General features: G+C 42.8%; 1 protein-coding gene across 7 annotated transcripts in view; it reads left to right on the forward strand.

Moving 5' to 3' along the window:
• Positions 1 to 2224: 2224 nt before the first annotated feature.
• PTPRZ1 (protein tyrosine phosphatase receptor type Z1) overlaps positions 2225 to 23304 on the forward strand; it is a 133115-nt gene continuing 112035 nt past the window's right edge. For all 7 annotated transcript variants that reach the window (XM_066550620.1, XM_066550622.1, XM_066550621.1 and 4 more), the window contains exon 1: positions 2225 to 2419. In XM_066550620.1, coding sequence (XP_066406717.1) covers positions 2362 to 2419 — 58 coding nt within the window. In that variant the 5' untranslated portion in view covers positions 2225 to 2361. The remainder of the gene's footprint in view (positions 2420 to 23304) is intronic.

Here is a 23304-nt window from a genome sequence, read left to right on the forward strand (position 1 = left end):
CACTCAAGTTTTCTCCTAATGAACCAACCCCTATTGTGTTTACACTGTAGTACCCTGAAAGATGCTGACCTTGCATGAGAAGACACATCTGCAGACTGCTTTCCAAATACAATTGACCGCTTGAGCATCTTGGCACTTTCTCCTCTTACTTTTGTTCACTCTAAAAGTTCTGCTTTGTTTAATGTCAAGATAGCTCATAACATCCCAAAAAGCCAGGTAGAGCAGGTGAAAATTGAAATGAGAAACACACAGGGTAGTATTTTTTTTGTCTTCTTCGAAGGACAAGCTGGCAGATGCAGCCCTGTGCCTGAGGACTGAGGCTCGGTAGAGTAGGGTACCTATAAAGCACCAAGTGTTTTTACACTTAAAAGTCGCATCACATCCGTGCAGAAGAGGCCGTTTCACTCGGATGCAAACAGTATCACAAACACAGGGACCATTCACACGGCTCCTGGGCTGCACTTCGGCGGGCCTGGGATGGAGCCGAGGACCGCGTGTACCATCTAACGCTCCCAAAATCTCTTGTGTTTGTCAGGGGTGTTTCCAGCCCCCACTTATCTTTCCCATGAGAGCTCAGCTCGGCGCGGCAAGGTCGTGGGAAGGCAGGCACAGCTCAGAGGGCAGGGTGCCCCCCCCGCCGGGTCGGGGTGCGTGCAGGGCAAGGGGGGCTCTGCTGGGGCCCCGCACCACGCGTGCTGCTCTGCATGCCCCCTGCCCGCTGTTCGGCCCGCACTTCCCAATGCGCGGGACCTGGTGTTTCTTTGCCTTCGTGTTTCACTTCTGGTTTGGGTGGCTTTTTCTTTCTTTTTTTCTGGTCTTGTTTTGACTTCCCGCAAAAACGGTGCCAGTGCTTGCGCCCTGACCCACTTCTCCGTCGGATAATGATATTCCGCAGCTCCAGCCCCTTCCCCCGCTGCCACTCCAGTTCCCAGGGAACACGCAAACCCTCCGGTTCCCGGGGCAGGGAGCAGCCGGCAATCAGCACCTCCTTAGAGGCGGCTCCGCTCCCAGCGCCGCCGGTGCCCCGTGCCCGTTCCCACGGCTGCCCATGGCGGTGCGCGCCCGCAGCCGGGCCCCGAGCTCCGACCCTCGGCCCGGGCACAGCGCTTGCATCAGGGTCCTTCCCCGGCCGCTGCTCTCCGTGTGCTCCGGGCTGCACTGACCGGCCGCGCACCCCGCTGACCTCGGAGACCTCAAGAAGCCCAGAGCCACCCCCCGTCTCCGCCTCTTATAAAGATCTTGTTAAAGAAATAAACTTTTCTTCCCACGGCAAGGGGAGGCTGGCGCTGTCTGGGGGGCTGCTCCCGCGCGGGGCCGCTCTCCCTCCGCCAGCGCCGGAGCTGCGTCCCAGTCTTCGACCCCGGGGCCACGCTCTGCCCGCAGCCGTGTGAACCCCTCTCGGTCCCCAGGCCCCCGTTCCCTCCCTCCTGCTTTTTAGGAGGGGGGAGAGGGTTCTGTTCCTCCCGCCCGCGGGTGCGCGCCACCGCACTCGCCGCGCACAACACCCCCGCACACGCACCCCCATTCCCGCACCCCACATTCACACCCACCAGCGGGCATACACACATACACGCCCACACACATATACACACATATACACACATACACACATATACACACACTCTCATACGCGCGCACACACATACGCATATACACACATACACATACACCTATACACACACTCTCACATATCTACACACACATACACATACGCACACACACACACACGCGCGCACTCACATATCCACACTCTCACACTCTCACACACACACACACTCTCACACACACACACTCTCACACACACACACACTCTCACACACACACTCTCACATACACACACACACTCTCACACACACACACACTCTCACACACACACACACTCTCACACACACACTCTCACATACACACACACTCTCACACGCGCGCACACGTGCGCGCCCGCCCAGCGGAGCGCGGTCTCCGCCCCCCGTGCGCACACACATACACGGCGCGCACACACACACACACACGCACACATATCCACACGACACACACGACACACAAACAGTCGCGACAGGCACATCCAGCGGACAGCCACGCACACGCAGCCGCCCGGGCACAGCGCACAGCCCGCGCTCCCCCGCAGCCACTCGCGGCCCCGCCATGCGCTGAGCGGAGCCGCGGCCCCGCCAGCTCCCAGCGCCGCTGATCCCGCCCGCCCGCGCGCAGCGTGGGGGCGGCCGCCGGGCGCGGTCGCGGCGCGGAGCCGGAGCCCCGCGAGGGAGAGGTGCAGCAGCCCGCGGAGGCCGGCGGGCGAGCAGGAGGCTGAGACAGCCGGACAGGCAGGCAGGCAGTCGGAAGGAGACGAGGGACGATTTGGACATGCTCATTCTCGGGAGCTTGGCTGCCTGCATCCAGCTCATCTGTATCATCAGAGTGGGTGAGTGATCTCTACATGAATTCATCTTCGGGCTTCGGAACAACTTTTCTCCCCGTGCTCCGGTGGGTTTTGGTCTCTCTGATCCCTTTTACATAGATATGCAGGCGCAGTCCGTGCCTGTTCCACACCGCGAAAGCACGCTGTCAACGCCACGGGTGGGAGCGTTTCTCCTACTCCTTTTACCTCAGCCGCCGGGCTCCGAGGATGCGCGGTACCCCAGGGCACGGCCGGCGCTGCTCCGAGCGGGGCTCGCCAGCCCACGCTGCCCCTGCTCCCCAGCGTGCCCCGCCGAGCCCCGCCGGGGTCCGGCACCCGCGAGGGAGGGACCGGGTGTGCGCCGGTGACGGGGCGAGAGAGAAAATCCATGGCCGGCAGTGCTGATATCGATCATCTCTGGGGACGTGGGATGTGAGATGTTACTTTAAGGTCTCGCATGAACTGTTCCGAAGAGAAGGGGATGGTGCAAAATTTCGCTTTAAAATGACTCGTTCTCCCTGAACGGGTAACGTCAGTGGTTGCCCTAAACCATGCAAAATACGAGTCGGTCATTCACGTGGGACCCCGCATACAGAATATAGATTCATATATAGATGTTAGTAGGACTGCTTACATAACCAAATTCATTTTCAGCTCGTGCAGACCCGTGCAACTGGAGTGCATCCTAAAAATCATGCCGTTCCCTGTTACATGATAAGATGGGTATTATAACCAGTGTGAGTCACTTAATGCTGTTAGAAGTGCTTCATCAAATAAACACTAGCAGCTTTTGTGGTCGGGTTTGTATCCTGATGGATGGTGGTTTTGAATTTATAAATTCTAATTAAATAGATCACTAGAAAATACCGGTTGGCTGCTTATATTTAAGTATGAGGAACTTGGGAGCTTGGGAGCCTTGTGTACAAAACCAGTCTTACAATAGGTCTGCGGTGACAAAGTAGTCACTAACCTACATTTGTCACCCAATAGGTGGAGCTGCTTCTGAAACCATGCAGTTCTATAAACAAAGATCGGGGTTAGGTTTCACTTCTAATTTAGTACCAAGTTCTGCTAGTTAGGGAAAACTACTTTTTTATTTTATGGGAAGAAAGTTTTGGCCTCTTTTCAGAAAATACTGTGGAGAAAATAATCTATAAACACAATGAATGTAACTGATCTTCAGTTAAAATGTATAATATTCATAAAGGCATTGATAACATTTTAATGTCACTTTTAAACTAACCTATTCCTAAAAATAGGGTGCTTACTCCAATTCCCTTACTTCAGATAATTCTCTTATACTGTGGCAAAGAATGGTCTCATAAAACTTTTGATAAGTTTTAATAATGTCTTTCTTACATCAACAACCTGTTTCCTAAAATCAGATATACTCCCAAGTCTGTTTAAACGAAAAGAAATTAGCAGGTGCTTTTACATGTGTGTGGAGGTATATGAAAATGTTTGAGAACAGATCAAGTGTATGATAATATCATCATAATGGAAAGAACATCATTTTGGAAAGAACTTCCCTATTCAGGTGATCTTATCACACTGGAAGCAATGCAAGACATAAACGTAATTTTGTAACCTTTTTTTGTTAATTTGTTTTAAATCATTTTATCTAGCTTCTTATTAGAAATGAGCTGGTTTTATGTAATATAATGTATGGGTACTTGTTGTGCATATGTATATTAATGAATTTACAAGATCTGACAGGATAGGAAAAGGTTTTCTACTCACACTCAAGATTTAAGTGCAGCTACTTTTTGTTTCTCAAGACAGATACACTATTGTTTTCAAACCTGACCTGGAGAAGACCCCCTTTCTAGATGTGAAGGATTGATTTGGTTGCAGTCATGCATCCTTCTTAAGACTCATGAGCTAGACTATTTATGGAGCAGGGTATTAGTCAGTGTGTTCAACAGTATGATTGTGTCCAAGAATGAATAACCTGTACAGGCCATTAGATTGATTTAATCAGATTTCATTTGAATATGTTCCTGTTGGATTCCTCTCTGTAACAAATATGCTATGATGTGATAGCATTAGTTCATAGAAACAAATACTTAGAATCCTGATATCATTTTCTTTGTTGTTTTTTGTTTGGTTGATTGGGGTTTTTTCATAAAATATAAAATAAATTATTGCATACCACCAATGTATGGTTCCAAGGGTTTGGTGAGTGAGAAGAACTGGATGGGACTGTCTGGCTCTTACCATTAAATATTTCTGGTGCAGAAGAAGCCAGACCCAGGGCTCTGTGAATGGATTGGTGCTGGAGAGCATGGCAATCTGCCTTTGCATTGTGGAGCCTATGCTTATTAGTGTGAGGCTAGGCAACATGGAGATCCCAGGCTCATTTGCTTGTACTTTCAAAAAACGTTGTTGAATCTTCAGCTGGTCTGGTACAGAGCTTTATCAGTGCTTCTTTTCAGGGAATCTGATTGGGAGATTTGCTGTTGACATTGGGAGATTCATCAGGGAAATCTGTCTCATATGTGTCCAAAAAAGACAAGCCAAGTCAGCCTCACTGAGAAATAAACTGTTAGAGCAGATGGAGGCAGAAAGTTCTTCTGGGAATGACAAGACAGTGACAGTTGATTCTTTGCCTTACTGAAGAAGTGGTTAGGAGCTTAATTCTAAAATCCCTGCTGAGTTATGAACAGCACCTTCCTTTACAGTGCTACTGAAGCCAAGGAACTTGATTACATCAAGTACTGATGTAATTATTTATGGAGCAGGGTATTATCTCAGTACTCTCAGTGAGTGCTGTTCAGTGAAGTCCAGTGAAACCTGTGGAGTGAGATGCTATTCAGCCACAAAAGTTCATAAGAAATCCTATGCCATTGTTTGTGAACACTACTGTGTGGTTAGAGATTTCCTATTAAGTTCTTTCTTTTACTGAGATTAAAGGAAAAAAAACAAACAACCCTATATGGACAATTTTTTTACATTTTTATTTTAAATGAGAAATTTATAAATCTGTAATCTTCAGCCTGCATGTATCTCAGACTGAAGATACTCTCTGAAAATCTGCCCTGGCTTGCTGATGTGCTCCATATAACCTGAAAGTCAATGAGGTGTGCCCTTTTTGAGCCTTTTGTTGCATTGTTCCTATGGAAATAGTATCTGGAGCCTTTTCAGTAAGTATACTATTTATGAATCTGTGTAGGCAAAAAAAATGTTCATAGAAAAAGGAACTTGTTTTAACAAATTAGACTGTAATTGTGGTTAAATTTGGGTCAAAGAAGTGTAAATATTTAGGCAAGAGTTAAAAATATTGCATGCTTTCATTAGCCAAATGTATGGGTAGTTTCCCCAAATAAAGTAAAAACTGTCTCTAGAATTAGCTAATCTGTATCCTACTGCTGTCACTATCTGGCCTCAGCCAGGGTTTTACCTCTCAAAATGCAGCTCATTAATCTATTAATTGCTTAATTAGTTGTGTCTCAGTTTAATTTCTCACTGTCTAGAAAAGATCTCTTATTTTTAGTTTGTTTCTGGCATCCCTGTGCCATGACTTTATGCACAAAGATGGTAATAATTCCCTAAATATTCTTATTTTTCTTACACAACTGACATCAGAACAGTATTTCCAATCTGTCAGGCAGCAAGCACCTCCCTATCAACATGAAAGCAACTTCTCTGGGCTCTTTACTGGAGGGTCACAATGAAAAATTATGAGACTCTGAAGCAGAGCACCCCTTTGGCTTCCCAAATGCAATTACACTTTGTGTTCATTCTCATGTCCACATTCTTCGACTCAGAAAGCCCTTAGACTATTAAAGGACTGTGGGATCAGATCCTTCTTTTTTGCACTGATCTCTTCTTTTGGAAATATTTTTGTATGCCAATTATTGGGCACACTTAAAACTGAATTGCATCACAGTAATATTAATGTATACTACTTCTAATGCTTTAGCACATTTAATGCTTAAGATTTTATGTTCCTATGGATGATGATACATAGCTCCTGTGGAGACATGTAATCCTGCTATATCTAAAACATAAGAGCTAAAACAAAACTTGAGAATTTTAGAACTGATTTATTTTCCACTTTAGCCACTCATATTTTGGCCATATATATGTTATGCATTTTTGTACCATAGAGATTTATATGTATCAAAATCTAAATATACAGTATGGATTTATTTTAGGTTCAAATACTGGCAGGTATGAAAAGTGACAAAATTAATGGCATGTTCAAATTAATGTCAGTTTAGACAAATATTTACTTAGCACACTAGTCATCTGTAGGACATACCTAAAATAGTTATGTAGTTTTCAACATGGAATCAATACAATTTATAAGGAGAGTTTTCTCAGTTGCATTTGGCCTTACTTCATCTCTGAATTTACCTTTTATCTGGATTCCTGGAGAGAAATGAAATAGTATGTATAAAACAAAGATGGTAATTTGAAAATATTATCATTATAATCTGTATTGTAAATTAGGATGTTAATTTATGAAAATAGGCACTTGCCTATTTCTTAAGGAAGGCTATTCCCTAGATATTCAGTGCTCATCATTTAAGTGGCCACTTCCCACTATGAGATCTTTAATTGGGAATTTAAGGGTGAACAGATTCTGTTCTTTCCCTAACAATTTCAATTCCTCTTCAAATGTGCTGTGCTTCTCAGTATTCCCCGTAGGGCCTGGAAGTCTGTGGCAGTTCCGGAGCCCCCAGCTCCCATTTAACAGCTCAGTTCTCACAGCTTCTTGCACCATTTATGTGGCTTTCCTGTACAAGACATCCTTTGGCTATTCAATAAGCTTCTTTTCCCATAAAGACAAAAGTTACCTTTTTGAATACATGTCAAGCCTTCTGTATTAGAAAGATGAATCTACAGGAAGAAAAGGACTTACAGTATTAAATAAACAAGATCCACTAAATGAAAGATAGCAAATATTTCAAAGAAGCTGGGACTATAAATGAAACTTGGCTCCTGCAGGTTGTTGAGGAGCTGTTGGCGGCAGAATACTTTTGTAGGAAGGTATGATGCAGGTTGCTTGTTGAATACAAATTACTGATGTTGGTCCATTCACCCGTGAGGCTAAACTGGAAATAACTGGAAATTTTAGAAACAAGGTGAGGGTTTATTTGCATCACTGGCTGGTAATTATGGTGCTATCTGATAGAGGTGAAATAATAGACTTTTTAAGTAAAGCAGACAGTGTGTGAGAGTGTCAGATTATTCTAGATGAGGCAGGTCTCTCAAAAGCTCCTATTGCCCACACTTGGCTTTGGTTTTCTTTCATCCATTGGAAGGAGTTCTATTTCACCCTACAAATCAGTATTTTTCATTACTCTTTGAAGACCCCAGGAGCTATTGTTTGAGTTAGTCAATTTCAGAGCTCATTATTGTGGTGAAAGTCACAAGGATGGTGAAAGTACTATCCTACATCTGCTGAGGAACGCTTGGCGATGGAGCTAGGATGCCTCTGGAACTCAGGTGTCTGAACCCAAATTTTAATCAAAAGGCTCCCTGACTCAGCTCATACCTTGATGGCTTCCAGGAAGTTTTCAGGCAGCTACAGTTCCCCTCCTCCTCACCTGACCTTATTGTGTGCATCTCAATGCCTCTTTCACTCCAAAGTTTCATTGGATCCACATGCAAATGTCCTTTCAGGTGACTTTCCTGAACCTTAAGTCAGTAAGGCTTCCCTAAATATCTGCTGACTGAATCAGGTGTCTTGATCTGCCTGCTGCTACTTCTCTTCAGGACAAAGGACAAGGTGCTGGCTGTGCCACCTTCTCATATTGTAGCCCAGTCACTAAAGCCTTTTACCCAGACAGTCTAGAGAGCAGGCCTGATCTGAGATAAAGGGATTTGAACCCACGTCTTCTGTCTCCAAATATTAGGTTTTGTCAAATCAGAAGACTTTTCATACTTCTCGTGTAATATGAAGCAATTAAGCTTATTTTTCTAAATTAAAAATAAAAATTGAGAGGATTCTGGGCAAAATCTTAAAAGAGGGTTGCTAAGCAGTTAGAAACCACATCTATTTCAGGAGTTTTTGGAGCTGGAAATGGAACCTGGGAAAGTTAGCAAGAAAATTTTCCAGCATATAAGTTTGCCTTTTTCTCACTGTTTCTTAAGCATCCACTTCAGGCTTCTGAAGTAAGGATTCTGAATTAGTATGATGCTACAGCAAGATAGGAAATATGAGTTCTTATACCTCCTCCTACTCAGTATTTCATTATCTACTCGCTGGATACAATGCATAAATCACTATCCCTGCCTTTTCTCTGGTTGTGCTCTGAAAAAGATAAGATTTTGCCTGTTTCTTTAATAGTTCCAGATTCTTATTCAAAGAAGGGAACTCTAGGTTGCAGCTTTGCTCAAAGGTGAGCAAAGCTCAAATGTTTTTTCAGCAACTCAGCATTTTACATCAGCTGTCCTGGTCAGCTGAGTACCACTTGGGCAAGCCAGTTGCTTGTTACTGCACTCAGCTGCTTAGATCACCTAAAGACAGTGGAGCAGCCTGAACTTCAAGGCCCTGGAGCCTACTGCTCTTGCCTGGAGTGGGTAATTCTCTTAAAGCTGTCTTGCACTTGAATTTTTTTCTAAGTCAAGGCACCACAGTTTCAGATTCAGTGGCTAAAAAATAGGCTGGGTGTACTTTGGCCACTTGCCATATAAAAAGCACTATTTCCTTATCTTGATTTTTCCAGCATCCAGTTAGACAAACAAGGTGACATGTTTGAGGTTTTTTTACTATCCTTTATGTTTCACTAAATGTAAAGAATGTAGTTACTTTGAAATTTTCTCTGTGATATTGAAATATTAAATATCCGAATGTGCAGGTAGCATTCAGACACTTATATTTCTGTATGAAGCTACTAGGACTTCTCACCTGACCAGTGAGAGATTTCATTTGAAGTTTTTGGGAGCACTATATCTGTTAGTAATTTGGCTGGGAATTGTCATCCTCATTGCCACAAAACTTCTGCTAAATATTGGATTACCTAAAGGCTGAAATATAAAGTAGGTAACATTTGAAAAGTTATCCATCTTCACTGCCTCATTTATCTGTTTGCTGAGATAGGATAAAGCAGGGAAGAGGTGGTTAAACAGTAACACTGAAAGGGCAAATAAGAGACATTAGGAGTACTTTTACTGTGTAAAAATCATGTTACAAAAAATTGGTCTTCAAAATCCTATATATTAAGAATGTTGCATAAAAATAAATCACATCAAATGTATCTTAGTGAAAGACAGGGTTTTGTAAATTCTGTAACAGAATGGGACAAAGAATTCCTGACTCATTTAAAGTTTTCTTGTCATGGTAAGTTCTTTAATTAGAACAGATTTTTTTTTTTAATAATCTGTCCAGACCACATGAAATATTTTCCTAAAGAAAATGGAAGGATTTATTGAATTCATTGAGATTTAGATTGGTTTGTATCATAATGCTTCAGAATACATTTTTCCAAAAATAATGCCATTTTTCAAAGCTTAAAAAAATCCTTAATAAAGACAAATCTGTGATGTTCTGCAGGGGCAGCATATACCAAAGAAACAGAAAGCTTTTTGAAAGCTACAGCAAATATTTTGAGGAAAAAAATAAGCCTTTAAAATCAGCATTTTAAAAAAGACTTGATTCTTCAATTGCTTTATATGCTGAACTCCATGATTTCAGCAGAAGTTCCCAAAAAGAAAAACATCTGCTTGCTGAGACTAAATAGCTAATGATCAGAGTAACAGCTGGCTTTATAAAAGGCACCTAATATTGCTCTGGATAATTTTTCTTCTGGCTCCGTCCCCAAACTGACCAACTGTGTTTGATCTATTTCTAGTCATTTAGAAAAGTCATTTAGTTTCAAGTGTATGCCAGTTATTTCTTTCAGTACCTTTTGTAAGTCTTATTCTGATAGGCGTGTCTAAGTATGATTGCTAACAAATTTGTCAGGGTGGGACTTCCTGGGTGGCCCAAGAGCCTTCTTCCAGCTTCTTGGAGCTCTCCAGTTAGTTGTCTGTGATATGTCATTCCAAATGGTGCACTGGCCATACAACCCACCCACCTGTCATTTGCACAGGGTTTGGGGAGAGTCTTGTGTGATCTGTGCCTACCTCTTTCTTCATATCTTTGAGTTTTGGTCACTACCTTTGCATTTTATGTATCTTGCAATGTTGTAGAAAAACTGACTTTCTATTGGTTTTGGGTTTTTTTTTCTAACACACTTGAGGTTTGTGTTAAAATAACAATGAGAAAGGGTTTTAGAAGACCTATACAAGTTTTAGGGTAGCGCTAACACAAACCCAAATGACTGTAAACTAGTAGTGTGAAAATTTATACTGAAAACTCAGAAAAGTTCCTAATCATGGGATTGGGCAAACAGGAGCGTGGCACATCTCTGAGGACATGGCACAGCAGTTCACACAGGCAGGGCAGGCAGGCCTGCAGGTTTCCTCCTCCTAGTGGGGTTTTTAGTTTGTTGTTTGTTTTGTTTTGTTAGTTGGTTGGTTTGGGTTTTTTGTTAGTTATGGTTTTTACACAATGAAAAACTGCAGTTAGTAAAAATGTGCATAGCAAAATAGAACCCTCCAAAAAGAATGTGTCTGTCCAGACCCCTCTCTGTGGCAGAGTGTTTGAGCCTGTCTGTACTACCAGAAGGCATTGCAGGAGAAGGCTGCCTGAGGTGTGAACAGGTGAATTATCTCCTTTCACTGGTGGCTGAGCTTAGGGAGGAAGTTGAAAGACTAAGGTGTAATAGCAAAATTTAAACAGAAATAGATGGGTGGAGTTCAGCCCTTTCATCCTTGAAGGAGGTCCACCAGGAGTAAGAGGACTCCCATGCCTCCCACCGTCAGGCAGTAGGAGAACACCTGGTGGATGAAGGGGATTGGAAATGGATCCATACTTGGAGAGGTAATAAAAATTCCTCCTGACCCCTATCCCCAACCCAGGTGCCACTTCAGAATAGGTATGAGCCCCTGAATCCAGAGGGTCAGCCAGATGATGGAGAAGAAAATGATCTGCCCAGTGAGCCTCCCAATTATGCTTCATCTGTCAGAGGGATCAGCACCTCTAACATGAAAAAGAAAAGAAGGGTAGAGGTAGTGGGTGACTCCCTTCTGAGAGGAACAGGGGGCCCCATTTGTCAAGGGTCTGTGCCTCCCTGGGGCCAGGGTATGGGATATTACCAAGAGACTCCCTGGGCTGATTCAGTCCTCTGATTAATACCCACTGCTGAAACTCCAGGCTGGTAGTGATGAGACTGAAAAGAGGAGCATCAGGGCAATTAAAAGGGACTTTAGGGCACTAAAGGGTCAAGTGGTTGATAGGGCAGGAGCACAGGTAGTGTTCTGCTCAGTCCCTCTGGTGGCAGAGAAAAACTATGAAAGGAATAGGAGAGCCCACACCATCAACAAGTGGCTCAAGGGTTGGTGTCATCAGCAGATTTTTGGGTTCTTTGATCATGGGACAACTTTTTTGGCACCTGGCCTGCTGGAACTGGGTGGGCTCCATCTCTCTGTTAAGGGCAGAAGGATTTTAGCACATGAACTGGCAGAACTCATTGAGAAGGCTTTAAACTAGGTTTGAAGGGGGAAGGAGATGCAGCTGGGCTATCTGGAAGCAGGCCCAAAGGTGGTAAGCCTTGAGTTAGGGGTGAAATCAGTAGCCCAGCTGAGGTGCGTGTATACCAATGCATGCAGCATGGGTGACAAACAAGAGGAGCTGGAAGCCATGGTGCACCAGCAAAGCTGTGATGTAGTCACCATCACAGAAACGTGGTGGGATGACTCACACAGCTGGAGTGTTGCACTGGATGGCTACAAGCTCTTCAGGACAGTCAGGAAAGGGAAAAGAGTTGGAGGGGTGGCCCTTTATTTAGCGGGGATTTTGATGCCATGGCTATTAAAACTAATGATAATGGGTATGGGTAAGAATTAAGGGGAAGGCCAACAAGGCTGACACCCTACTGGGAGTCTGCAATTGTCCACCCAACCAGGAAGAAGTGGATAGCTTATTCCATAAGCTGGAGAGTGCTGGAGAATGTTTCAGGATCACCAGCCCTTGTTCTTGTTGGTGACTTTAACCTACCAGACATCTGCTGGGAACTTAATGCAGCAAAAAAGAGGAAAGTCCAGGAAGTTCTTACGATGTGTGGAGGACACCTTTTTGTTACAGCTGGTGAGTGAGTGCACTGGGGGAAGGACTACAAATAGAGATGGGCTGGTGGGAGATGTGGTGGTTGGAGGCTGCTTGGGGCAGAGTGATCATGAAATTACAAAGTTCTCAATATTTAGTGAAATCAGGAAGAAGATCAATAAGATTTTTACATTGGACTTCTGGAGGGCAGACTTTGGCCTATTTAGGAGACTTATTCAGAGTTCCTTGGGAAGCAGCCCTTAGAAACAAAGGAGTCCAGGAAAGATGGGCGTGCTTCAAAATAGAGATCTTGAGGGCACAGGAGCAGACTGTCCCTGTGTGCTGAAAGATGAGTTGACAAGGCAAACATCCAGCCTGGATGGGTAGTAAGCTTTCAAAGGAACTTAGGAATAAAAAGAGGGTGTATTGTCTTTGGAAGGAGGGTCAGGTCTCTCAGGAAGTATTTAAGGGGATTGCTAGGGCATGTAGGAAAAAAATCAGGGAGGCCAAAGCTCAGTTTGAACTTAATTTGGAAACTTTTGTAAAAGATAATAAAAAATATTTATACAAATATATTAATGGCAAAAGGAAGGGTAAGACCAACGTTTGTTCTCTACTGGATGGGAGGGAACTCAGTAACTGCAGATGAGGAGGAGGCAGAAGTGCTTAACACCTTCTTTGCCTGAGTGTTTAGTGAGAAGATGGCTTGTCCTCAGGACAGCTGTCCTCCTGGGTTGGTAGATGGTGCCAGGGAACAGAATGGTCCCCTTGTTATCCAAGAGGAGACAGTCAGAGAACTGCTGAGCTGGCAGGTGAGCTTGTGAAGCTGCTCTCCATCATTTACCAACAGTCCTGGTTCACTGGTGAGGTTCCGGATAACTGGAAGCTGGCCAATGTGATACCCATTCACAAAAAGGGTGCAAAGGAGAATCCTGGTAATTATAGACCAGTCAGGCTGACCTCAGTACTGGGTAAGGTAATGAAGCCATTTATATTGAGTGTCATCACACAGAACTTACAGGATGGCCAGGGTATCAGACTCAGCCAGCATGGTGGGTTTAGGAGGGGCAGGTCGTGTTTGACCAACCTGGTCTCCTTTTACAACCAGGTGACCCACCTGGTGGATGCAGGGAAGGCTGTGGATACTCTCTGTTTGGATTTCAGCAAGGCCTTTGGCACTGTCTCCCACAGCACACTCCAGACAAGCTGGCAGCCCGTGGCTTGGACAGGAGCACTCTGTGCTGGGTTAGGAACTGGCTGGATGGCCAGAGAGTGATGGTGAATGGTGCCGCATCCAGCTGGCAGCCAGTCACCAGTGGTGTCCCTCAAGGGTCTGTGCTGGGGCCAGTTCTGTTCAATATTTTTATTGATGACATGGATGAAGGTATTTAGTCTTCCATTAGTAAATTTGCAGATGACACTAAGCTGGGAGTGTGGGTCAATCTGTTGGAAGGGAGAAGGGCTCTGCAGAGAGACCTGGAACAGCTGCATGGATGGGCAGAGTCCAATGAGATGAAGTTTAATAAATCCAAGTGCAGAGTCCTGCACTTTGGCCACAATAACCCCCTGCAGTGTTATAGGCTGGGGACGGTGTGGCTGGACAGTGCTCAGGAGGAAAGGGACCTGGGGGTCAACAGTCGGCTGAACATGAGCCAGCAGTGTGCCCAGGTGGCCAAGAAGGCCAATGGCATCCTGGCCTGGATCAGGGATAGTGTGGCCAGCAGGAGCAGGGAGGTCATTCTCCCACTGTACTCGGCACTGGTGAGGCCACACCTTGAGTGCTGTGCCCAGTTCTGGCCCCTCAGTTTGGGAAGGACGTTGAGATGCTTGAGCGCGTCCAGAGGAGAGCAATGAGGCTGGAGAGGGGCTGGGAACACAAACCCTGTGAGGAACGACTGAGGGAGCTGGGGGTGTTCAGCCTGGAGAAAAGGAGACTCAGAGGTGACCTTGTCACTGTCTACAACTCCCTGAAAGGTGGCTGTAGTCAGGTGGGGTTGGTCTCTTTCTCCAGGCAGCAACTGACAGAACAAAAGGACACAATCTTAAGCAGTGCCCAGGGAAATATAGGTTGGATATTAGGAAAAAGCTGTTTACAGAAAGAGTGATGATGTACTGCAATGGCCTGCTCAGGGAGGTGGTGGAGTCACCATCTCTGGATGTGTTTAAAAAAAGAGTGGATGTGGCACTCAGTGCCATGGTTTAGTTGAGGTGTTAGGGCATGGGTTAGACTTGATTAGCTTGACGGTTTCTTCCAATCTAGTGATTCTGTGATTACAATAGTGGAATTCTGAAAAGTGTTTCTAGTGTGGGAGCAAAAGGCCAACCTGTTTTTCTGGTTTGTTTGTTTTTTGGGGGTTTTTATGTAATTGTAGAATACTATGTTTTTTATAAGAGCCCATGGCACCTGAAGCAGTAGAAAGCCCTGTCAATGATCTAGGAGTTCCTGTCAGTGAGTAGCATGGCTCAGTTTCAAACTGTGCAAAAAAAAAGCAGAGTGCATCTGGCTGTGCCAGGCAGCTGCCCACCAAAACAACATAAACCAGTCACTCCTCATGATGGACTGGTACATTTGTAAGCTGAAGTACTGAGTGCTCACTTAGCATCTCAAGCACCTCTCAGCATTTCAAAATACATACAGTAAAAGAAAGAAAAATATAAATAGGAGGCTATATATCTTAAATTCAATATAAAATCATGAGACTTAAAAATTTACATTTTGAGTTTGGTTATTGTGTTTTGAGGCCATTGACCATTTGCTATTTTAAACAAGATTACTTGTAGAAGTAAAAGGTAAGAAACCTCCTTTAAAGGAAAGTATTTGAAATTGCTCATGTGATTGTATGACATCAGGGGCTAGAGGTAGAGTTAAAATATTAGCCAATTGAAAATCTTAGAGAACTGGCAGTGTTCTCACCCCACACCTGATACAACCATAGGAGATTTCAGTTAATTTTATTTCAGCGTCAGATTTTGCATTGGCTGAATACTGAGAGTATTCTCAGGCTCATCTGCCCATTACTCATTAATCCTCTCCACTTCCACCTCTCATATTCTTGTATAGATGGTTCGGCCTCTCTGTCAGCCCCATTTCTCACTACATGCACATTTTGCCAAAGAAACAGGCAGTTACATGGTGGTTTACTCATGTAAAATTACTCCAGCAACTTTGTCAGGGTTCTCCTTGACTGGTTTCTGCACCCCTTTTAAAACATAATTCTTATATATCTGATGTAATTCTTTTTCCCTGTTTGTTCCTCCTCCTTTATTTGAGATGAAGAAAAAGGGATTTCTGTTTTGTTTAGTGCTTTCTCTGCATAATAAAAAATCAAGCAAACATAAATCAATATGTATTAGAACTAACCAAACATTGGTTAAAAATGTAAATTCCGTATTTTGTTTCTCTCTGAGTTTTTTTTTTCTGCACTGTTGCCTAATCAGCTTCAAAGGTTTATTTTTTGGTATGTCTTTATGAGAGACAGAAAAGATTTCTGTGTTTAGAAGTTATGTATGTATTTGACCAGTGTCAAGACAGTATTACATTCAACAGAATTCATTCAGGAATACTTAGACTAGAAATTATTCTTTTAATCCATTAGTACAAAACACCTCCAGGAAAAATTCCTGAGGATTATGCAAAGATATCCTTTAATCTGAGTCTTTTTTCAGTATTTTCTGGTTTTTGCTATTCACAGTGGGATTTGTAATGCATGAATCAGCAGACAAAGTATGTTTCCATGTGACAGTAGTCGTCTCTCTCTGTATGGGACGTTCCAAACTTTTTGTGTGAGTGGTAAGACTGTGACACAAAATCTTCTAATGATTTATCTGAGCAGTGGCTGTCCTCATGAAAACAGGGGTTTAGATTAGATATTAGAAAAAATGTGTTCACTGAAAGGATGGTCAGGCATTGAAACAGGCTGCCCAAGGTAGTGATGGAGTCACTGTTCCTGGAAGTGTTGAAAAAAACATGTGGAAGTGGCACTAGGGGATATGATAAAGTGATGGACTTCATGGTTGGACTTGATCAGCTTAGAGGTCTTTTCCAGCCTTAAGGATTCTGTAATTCTGTGAAAAAAGACAGCAGGAACAGATATGCCTTATTGTTAAGAATATGTGTGAATCTTATATGACCCAATGAGCTTTTGCAACTATATGTTTACTGTAGAAAAAGAGATTCATCATAGTAAAACATATTGCAAGTGCACTTTAGAGCAGATTCAAAATATCCTTATTGCCCTGCTGAATGGAAGGAGACAGGTTCAGCTAAATCTGCTGAAGGTAATAAGACAGTGATGAAAAAGAAATAGTTTCAGGTTATGTGTAGCCAAGTGAAATACAGGAAAATGTATACGGAGCAACCAGAAAATCAAGTCCTGTTTTTGGTGCATAAGGTAATATGAGTTAATCAGCTTTTTCTAGTATGATCTACATGTTCTATCACAATTGTAAAGAGTGCATTTGAACAAAACTGTAATACAGGTTTTCATGGTTTGCTTCATTAGTTAAATAATTCCTTGGATGGGCAAGAGCTTTTCAAAACACATGTAACCCTGAAATCTGTTGTTCGCTTGAAAGAAACAGGAAATTCAACCTACTCTGAGTATGATTAAATCAAAGAGATTTCATCATCTTGCAGTGGAACTCAAAATTCTGGGTGTGCATAGGCTGGGACTCACAGCAGCTAGCATGCCCTTTACTGGGACATGCAAGCTTGGCTGGTAAAATAAAGATCAGAGTAGATAGCAAAATGTGAAAAGAATAACTAACTGGGACATGCCTCTCAGGGACACATACTGGGAATAATTATGCTGACACATCTTGTTTAGATGGCTAGATATGTGGAATTCACAACTGTTGATCATACTACCCCTAAACCACTATATGATGCCGATACTGGACACTTTCTGTCATCATCTAATAATACAATATTTGCCAAAGAAACAGGAGATGGCAGTCCTAAACACTTCCCACATACTGAGATTTGAACCACAGCTGTGGAGGGCAATATGATCCACAGTATGACAGAGCACAGCAGCTGGGGATGGGCAACACTGTGTATCTGTACCAGGCTGAAGGTGGGAATTGTAGAAATGTTTGAAAGTGAAAACCTAACTATTCAGTATGGGTGGTATAAGGTGGTTCAGTGTAGCATTTCCAGGTGCTAGACTAGATCTTTGCCCTCTCTTCTTCACTGCACCCCTGCTACCCTGCTCCAGAGCAGCAGCTGCTGCTGTGTGTGAACAGCAAATCCCAAGCAGCAAATCCCTGGTCTCTTCCTTCTCCTGTGGCTCCCTACCCTCTCCCCCTTTACACCCCCACAGCATTGTCACTCTGTGGCTGCAGTAGGGATCTCTGTAGTGGAAGGGACACAAATGTGCATTTGGCAGCCTGTACTGCTGGAAGGGCTGCTCTGTGATGGGCAGTGGGCAGGAAAGTACATTCTGTAGCTTGGTTCAAAGCCTTGGGTCAGCAGTTGGCCCATGCTGGGTTATGTCTGTCATAAAAGTAGTGATACATGGAATTCCAGGCCCTGTCTCTTATCTAGCTGCTATCCAGTGTAAAAGCAGCAGGATTTCTATTGTCTCCTGTAGTTTTGAAACCTGATGAAGAATGCTGCTATCTCCTGGTCAGATGCTCAGTCTGGTACTTATCTAGGTCTTCTGGGTATCTCTGAATAGTCACCTGCTTACCCTGCACCCATGAAGTCTCTTCATCTTTCAGTCTTGGACCAATTGCTAATTTTGTTGTGTTGCAGAAAGTGAACCAGTTAGACACAAAAGTGCATTGTAACTCTCCCAGAAAAGTGTGTAGCTGTATCATTAGTCTGTGTAAGAAGCATATGCATTTGCACCACCCCTGGAATAACAGGAGGTTTTTCTGCCACAGGCAGGTCTGGCAGCTGAATGAGCAACTGTGCAGTGCCCTGGAAGAAAATACAGCATGTGCTCCTTTTTGTAGCAAATCAGGTGCTTTAGATGGCATAAAGACAACAGATGCATTTCCCCAGTGAGTCACTGAGTTTCCCTAAAGCCCTGCATCTCCAAGGCTTTCAGCTGAGGTGAAGCATGTTATGCTGCTCCCACTACAGTCAAAACCTTAAAGGCTTAGTCAAACCTATAATTAACTAGTGCTTGTGTTAGACTTAGAAGATATCTCACTAGATGAGCACAAAGTCTGTTGCTAATGATTTTAAATCTATAAAGCAACTTCCTAAAACCCTTTGAAACTGGCAATTATAATGTTCTGTCTTACATGGGAAAGCTTTGATCACTCCAGAGCAGGAAATAAATGCATGACTTAAACTGGAGAGATTCGGTGACAGAACAGCAGCAAACTGTGAAATACAGGGGCATGGCAGAGAGCCAGAAGAAGATTTGCTGTTGCTCCATCCAAAACTCAATTTGAAGTCATTTCGGTATTTCTGTGTTGCATAAATGACTGTGAAAGTCCTAGGAGGTCTGCAGTTGCATGTGCTTACATTCTGAAGATAAAACTTAATTGAAGAATTTTTGCTTTCATCTCTTGTTCATTTTTTTTAAATTCCTATGCAATTACGAGGCTACATTCTGACACAGCTCTAGAAATGAACCTAATGAAAATCTGACTTGTTCTGTCACAGGTACTTAAATGTGATTTTTTTAAAAAAAAGGTGTTAAATATATGTGAAAGCCTGTTGTTTTCTGTTCAACAATAGGAACACTCTGCAGAGAAACTAACTAGCTCCAGTCTAGAATCTTCATTTTTCTATGGTGTTTTCTGAGAGCAAAACGTGAAGCTATCTTCTGTGCTTGACTAATGCTTGTTGTGGCTTTAGCAATGCCATCCACCAAACTATTTTTCTAACTTTTTCAATTTTTAATGAAATCATTAAAATTACCAGGTTCTTAGGTATATAAGAGTCTGGTATTTGTTCGTAAACTTTTTACTCTTCCTCAAATAACTCAGTTGTTAATGTGTAGAAGAGAGAAAATAAGAACATTTTAAGAAAATAAAAATGCATTCTAAAAAGACTCTGCTTTTAAGGATGTATGGGGTCTTTTTAAGCTACTGTACTGCTGTCACCTGCATATAATAAGCATCTGTTGGAGGCATCTTAAGAAACATTTTACTTACTATGATTAATTGCATAATAATCCTCCCTAGTGGCAGTTTGATTAAGTGAAAAATACTGCAAGTTGTTTCTTGAAAGAGCAAATATTATATTAACGCTTTTATATCATAATAAAATAAATTTACATCCAAGTAAAAGGAGGGGGGAAAGGTCTCTCTCTCTCTAATTGTTCATAAGCTTTCCACTGAGGGATTAAATGTTAGCACTGTGCCTATTGATGCACTACTAGTACACTTCAGAAATGTTACAAACATTTGGGAAATTTATAACTGGTTATTGGAAATATAACTATTTAAAATTCACAATTTATTTATTTCATTGCATGCAATATATTTCATTGCATGCACAGATGAATCCTTTAACTGCGCTTTTACATATGTTGGATATTTATAAAAAAATGAGAACTCAGGTTAAATTGACATGTGGAGATGCTGTATAACCAGGGACTTGCTACCATTTATTATTTATGTATTGACAACATTTACATGCACCTGTCAGTGAGCAGGGTTTCATTGCATAAGGTACCATATGAACACAGAGCAGTAGTATGACACCTACTCTAAGGAATTTAGAAATAAAATAGCATACAGAAAGAGAAGATGAGAGGACAGAGAAAATGGGTGTTAACTGCTAAGAAAAAGCCCTATACTAGTATAAAAAGCAGTTGAGTTGGTGAAGCAGCAGTTTGTCATCTTTTCTAGCTGTTTCTATGAGTACCAGTTTTCAAAGAGGTATTGAAGGGGTCTGTCTCAGTTCTGCATCTCTAAGGTAGACGTAGTAATACTCAAAGGTCTTTTGTGTGAACATGAGTATGTTCACATTTCTGAAACTCTTTCAAGAGTAAAAAGGTTGGCTTGAAGTCACAGGCGACAGGGCAGTGTCCCACTGTGAGGAGGTTGTGCAGGGAGCCTCTGCAGCCTCTGAGCACCAAGGCATGTGTGAAGGCAGCTCCCTCTGCAGTTCCCTGGTGTCCCTGGTGCAGCCTCTCCCGTGCTGTGTCAGCCCCAGGCAGCACTTTGAGGTGAGGAGAAGCATTCACCTGGAGACCTACTGTATCCTGATGGTTCAATAGGAAGCTGAAAATCATGAGACCTTGGAACTGAACCTGGCAATATCAACTCGAGCACGTCATTTCCTTCTGCAAAGATGAGATGATAAAAGCTGAGATGATATACCCATCCTTTCTGACATTGGTTCAGGAACAAAATACTGCATATGTACAAGGTGCAGACGTAGTACAGTGTGCACATAGGTGTGTGAGCAGCAGAGGTGTGCTGGTTTGGGTGAGAAAGGAAGCCTTTTCAGCCTGTGCACAGCCTTCCTAATGGTGTGTGACTTCACTTAGGGGAGACTGCATGGACATTTAAACGTGAAAACATGAGTCAAAACAGCTGATTTGAACATTTATCTTGTGGTGGATTGTCTGTGGTCATAATCCTAAATGGGGGTTCTCACCCTGTGTGACCTGCTGCTACCCAGAAACTATGGGCTCCAACAAGATCTCTTACCTCATGGTCCCTGAATGCCAGCATGGAGAAATGTGGGAATATCAGGTAGGCATTTGCTGTGTAAAACAAAGCTCTAACATCTCACAAAAGGGACAATTATACTGAATGGGGATGCCCCTGATGTTATTTTATCTAATTGCTGTGTTCATATGAAGCATGGTAGTACACTGAAGCACACTGAAAGTTGGATTTTCCTCATTGTAGCAGTCAATAAAGCTTGGGTCCACGTGTCATGTTTGATGATAATAAAAATAATGATACTCTTTATCCTGTGTCATTTTTCTTCATATATCATTCTCCATGCTACAAAGGTAGCATGTGAGCACAGGTAAAGAGAGGGGTGGTGGCTGTTGGGAGCTATTTTCCATTAGCTGCCATTTCAGTTCCACAAGGTCTTGCAAGCCCCATTTTCTAGGTGGTCCCTGGTGCTGAATGAGTGGGTACAGCTTTTCACTCTTATGCCCTCCATACTGCCTCCTCCTGCCTCTGTGTTTGCCGCCAGTTACCAAGCTGCAGTGTCCTGACACATTCCTGTCTGCAATTCTGACTTCAGGGAGGTGATGCTCTGTACCCATTTGTTACTTTTACTTCAGAAATAAATGTTGCCATCTAAGTTGTTGCCATAAGGCCACCTGCTGACATGGAAAGAAGTTTTAAATTCCACAGATGCAGTGTATAAAACACTACATTTCTTTGCATTCTCTCTTTAAAAAAATAGCGTATGTTAAAAAATTAATTGAAGGACCATTCCAGATTTCTGATGTCTTCTGGCAAATGATATCTTGTGAGGGGAAAAACAGTAAGAAAAGGGGTGGGTCCTTTTAATAAGAGGAAGAGACTTAATGGTAATTTCTAGACTCTTTAGTCTTTTCCAGTTTGTAGAAATCCCAGAGAGATTGAGAGAGTAAATGAAAGAAAAGAACGGCAAAGGGAAAAAAAAAAAAGAAAGGGAAAGGGAGAATCAGGAAGAAGGCAATGAAGAAGATAGGGCGAAAAGAAGGAGGAGCAGTGATGGCTTTAGGGAAGGAAAAGACACCACCCCCTGCCCATTTACCTGCACTTCCAAACTGCCTTGGCCTTTGAGGCTGGCCTTCAGCCCTCCTCTCTTGTCCTTCCTCATAGGGAACCATATGCACTCCCATTCCCCTCCTTCTCTTTCCAGCCCCACATCTGGATGTGAACCAGATTCCCTCCAGAAAATCCTACTCTTCTAGAACAGTTCTTGTCTGAGGGTAGGAGGGAATATTGCAAAGCAGACTCTGGGTAATTGCCACTCACTGCCTGTGGCAAGTACCCATATCTGAGATCATAATATAAATTCTACTTGTTCTACATACAGTCTCAATGCAGCTCAAGTTCTGTGGATTTACTGGCAATATTACAAGTAAATTATTGAAATAGTTGTTAAAGAGTGAGTGTTGACAGTGCTATTCAGGCTGTAATGACCACTGTAATCTAAAAACTTCAAAGGAGCTTTATTGCTTTATTGTTTTCAAAGAGAAATGTGTGTTCTTGGGCTGAAAGATAATTTGGTTGGAATAATACATTTCATTTATAATGAATACATCCTAAACTAATGCTGCCTCCTTGAACATTATGTAAACCCAGGATTTGAGGGTAAAACTCACTTCCTAAGGATGGCACACTGCTGCCTCTGTGGACAGGACATTGGTGTCTGTTACAGATTAAATGGGGACTACTGGTGTTCACCAAAATGTGTAGACCTTTGGTAGTAACTCTTTGTGAAGAAACATTTGAAGGAGAGTTAAAAGCCTTGGACTTGTAAGGACCACATTGGGAAGAATTTTAGCATGCAACAGGGAACAGACAGGCTGGCATGGCAGTAGGTTCTGTAAGTTTTAAGTTTTTTTCAGGGAAACAATATTTAGAAATAAGTTTCAGCTAAATTTCACAATTATTTTAATTGGAGAAAACAGCTCTAAATTATTTTTGATGCAATAACTGTAATCAGTACTATTTTAAGAATCCACCCAAGGCTCTAGTCATGAAAGAAGATGTGCTTGACTGGGTTGCATTCACTCTGTAAAATAAAACTGATGTTCTACTTGCAGCTTTAAGAGAAAATCTCCATTTGTTTTCCTCCATGCCAGAATTCCATGATGGCTCTGATGAGTATCCTAGTTTTCCATGGGAAAAAAATCAAAAGAGAAAAAAGCTGTAATTACCCATG

This window comes from Molothrus aeneus, chromosome 5 (genome assembly GCF_037042795.1).
Source record: "Molothrus aeneus isolate 106 chromosome 5, BPBGC_Maene_1.0, whole genome shotgun sequence".
NCBI classification, from domain to species: Eukaryota; Metazoa; Chordata; class Aves; order Passeriformes; family Icteridae; genus Molothrus; species Molothrus aeneus.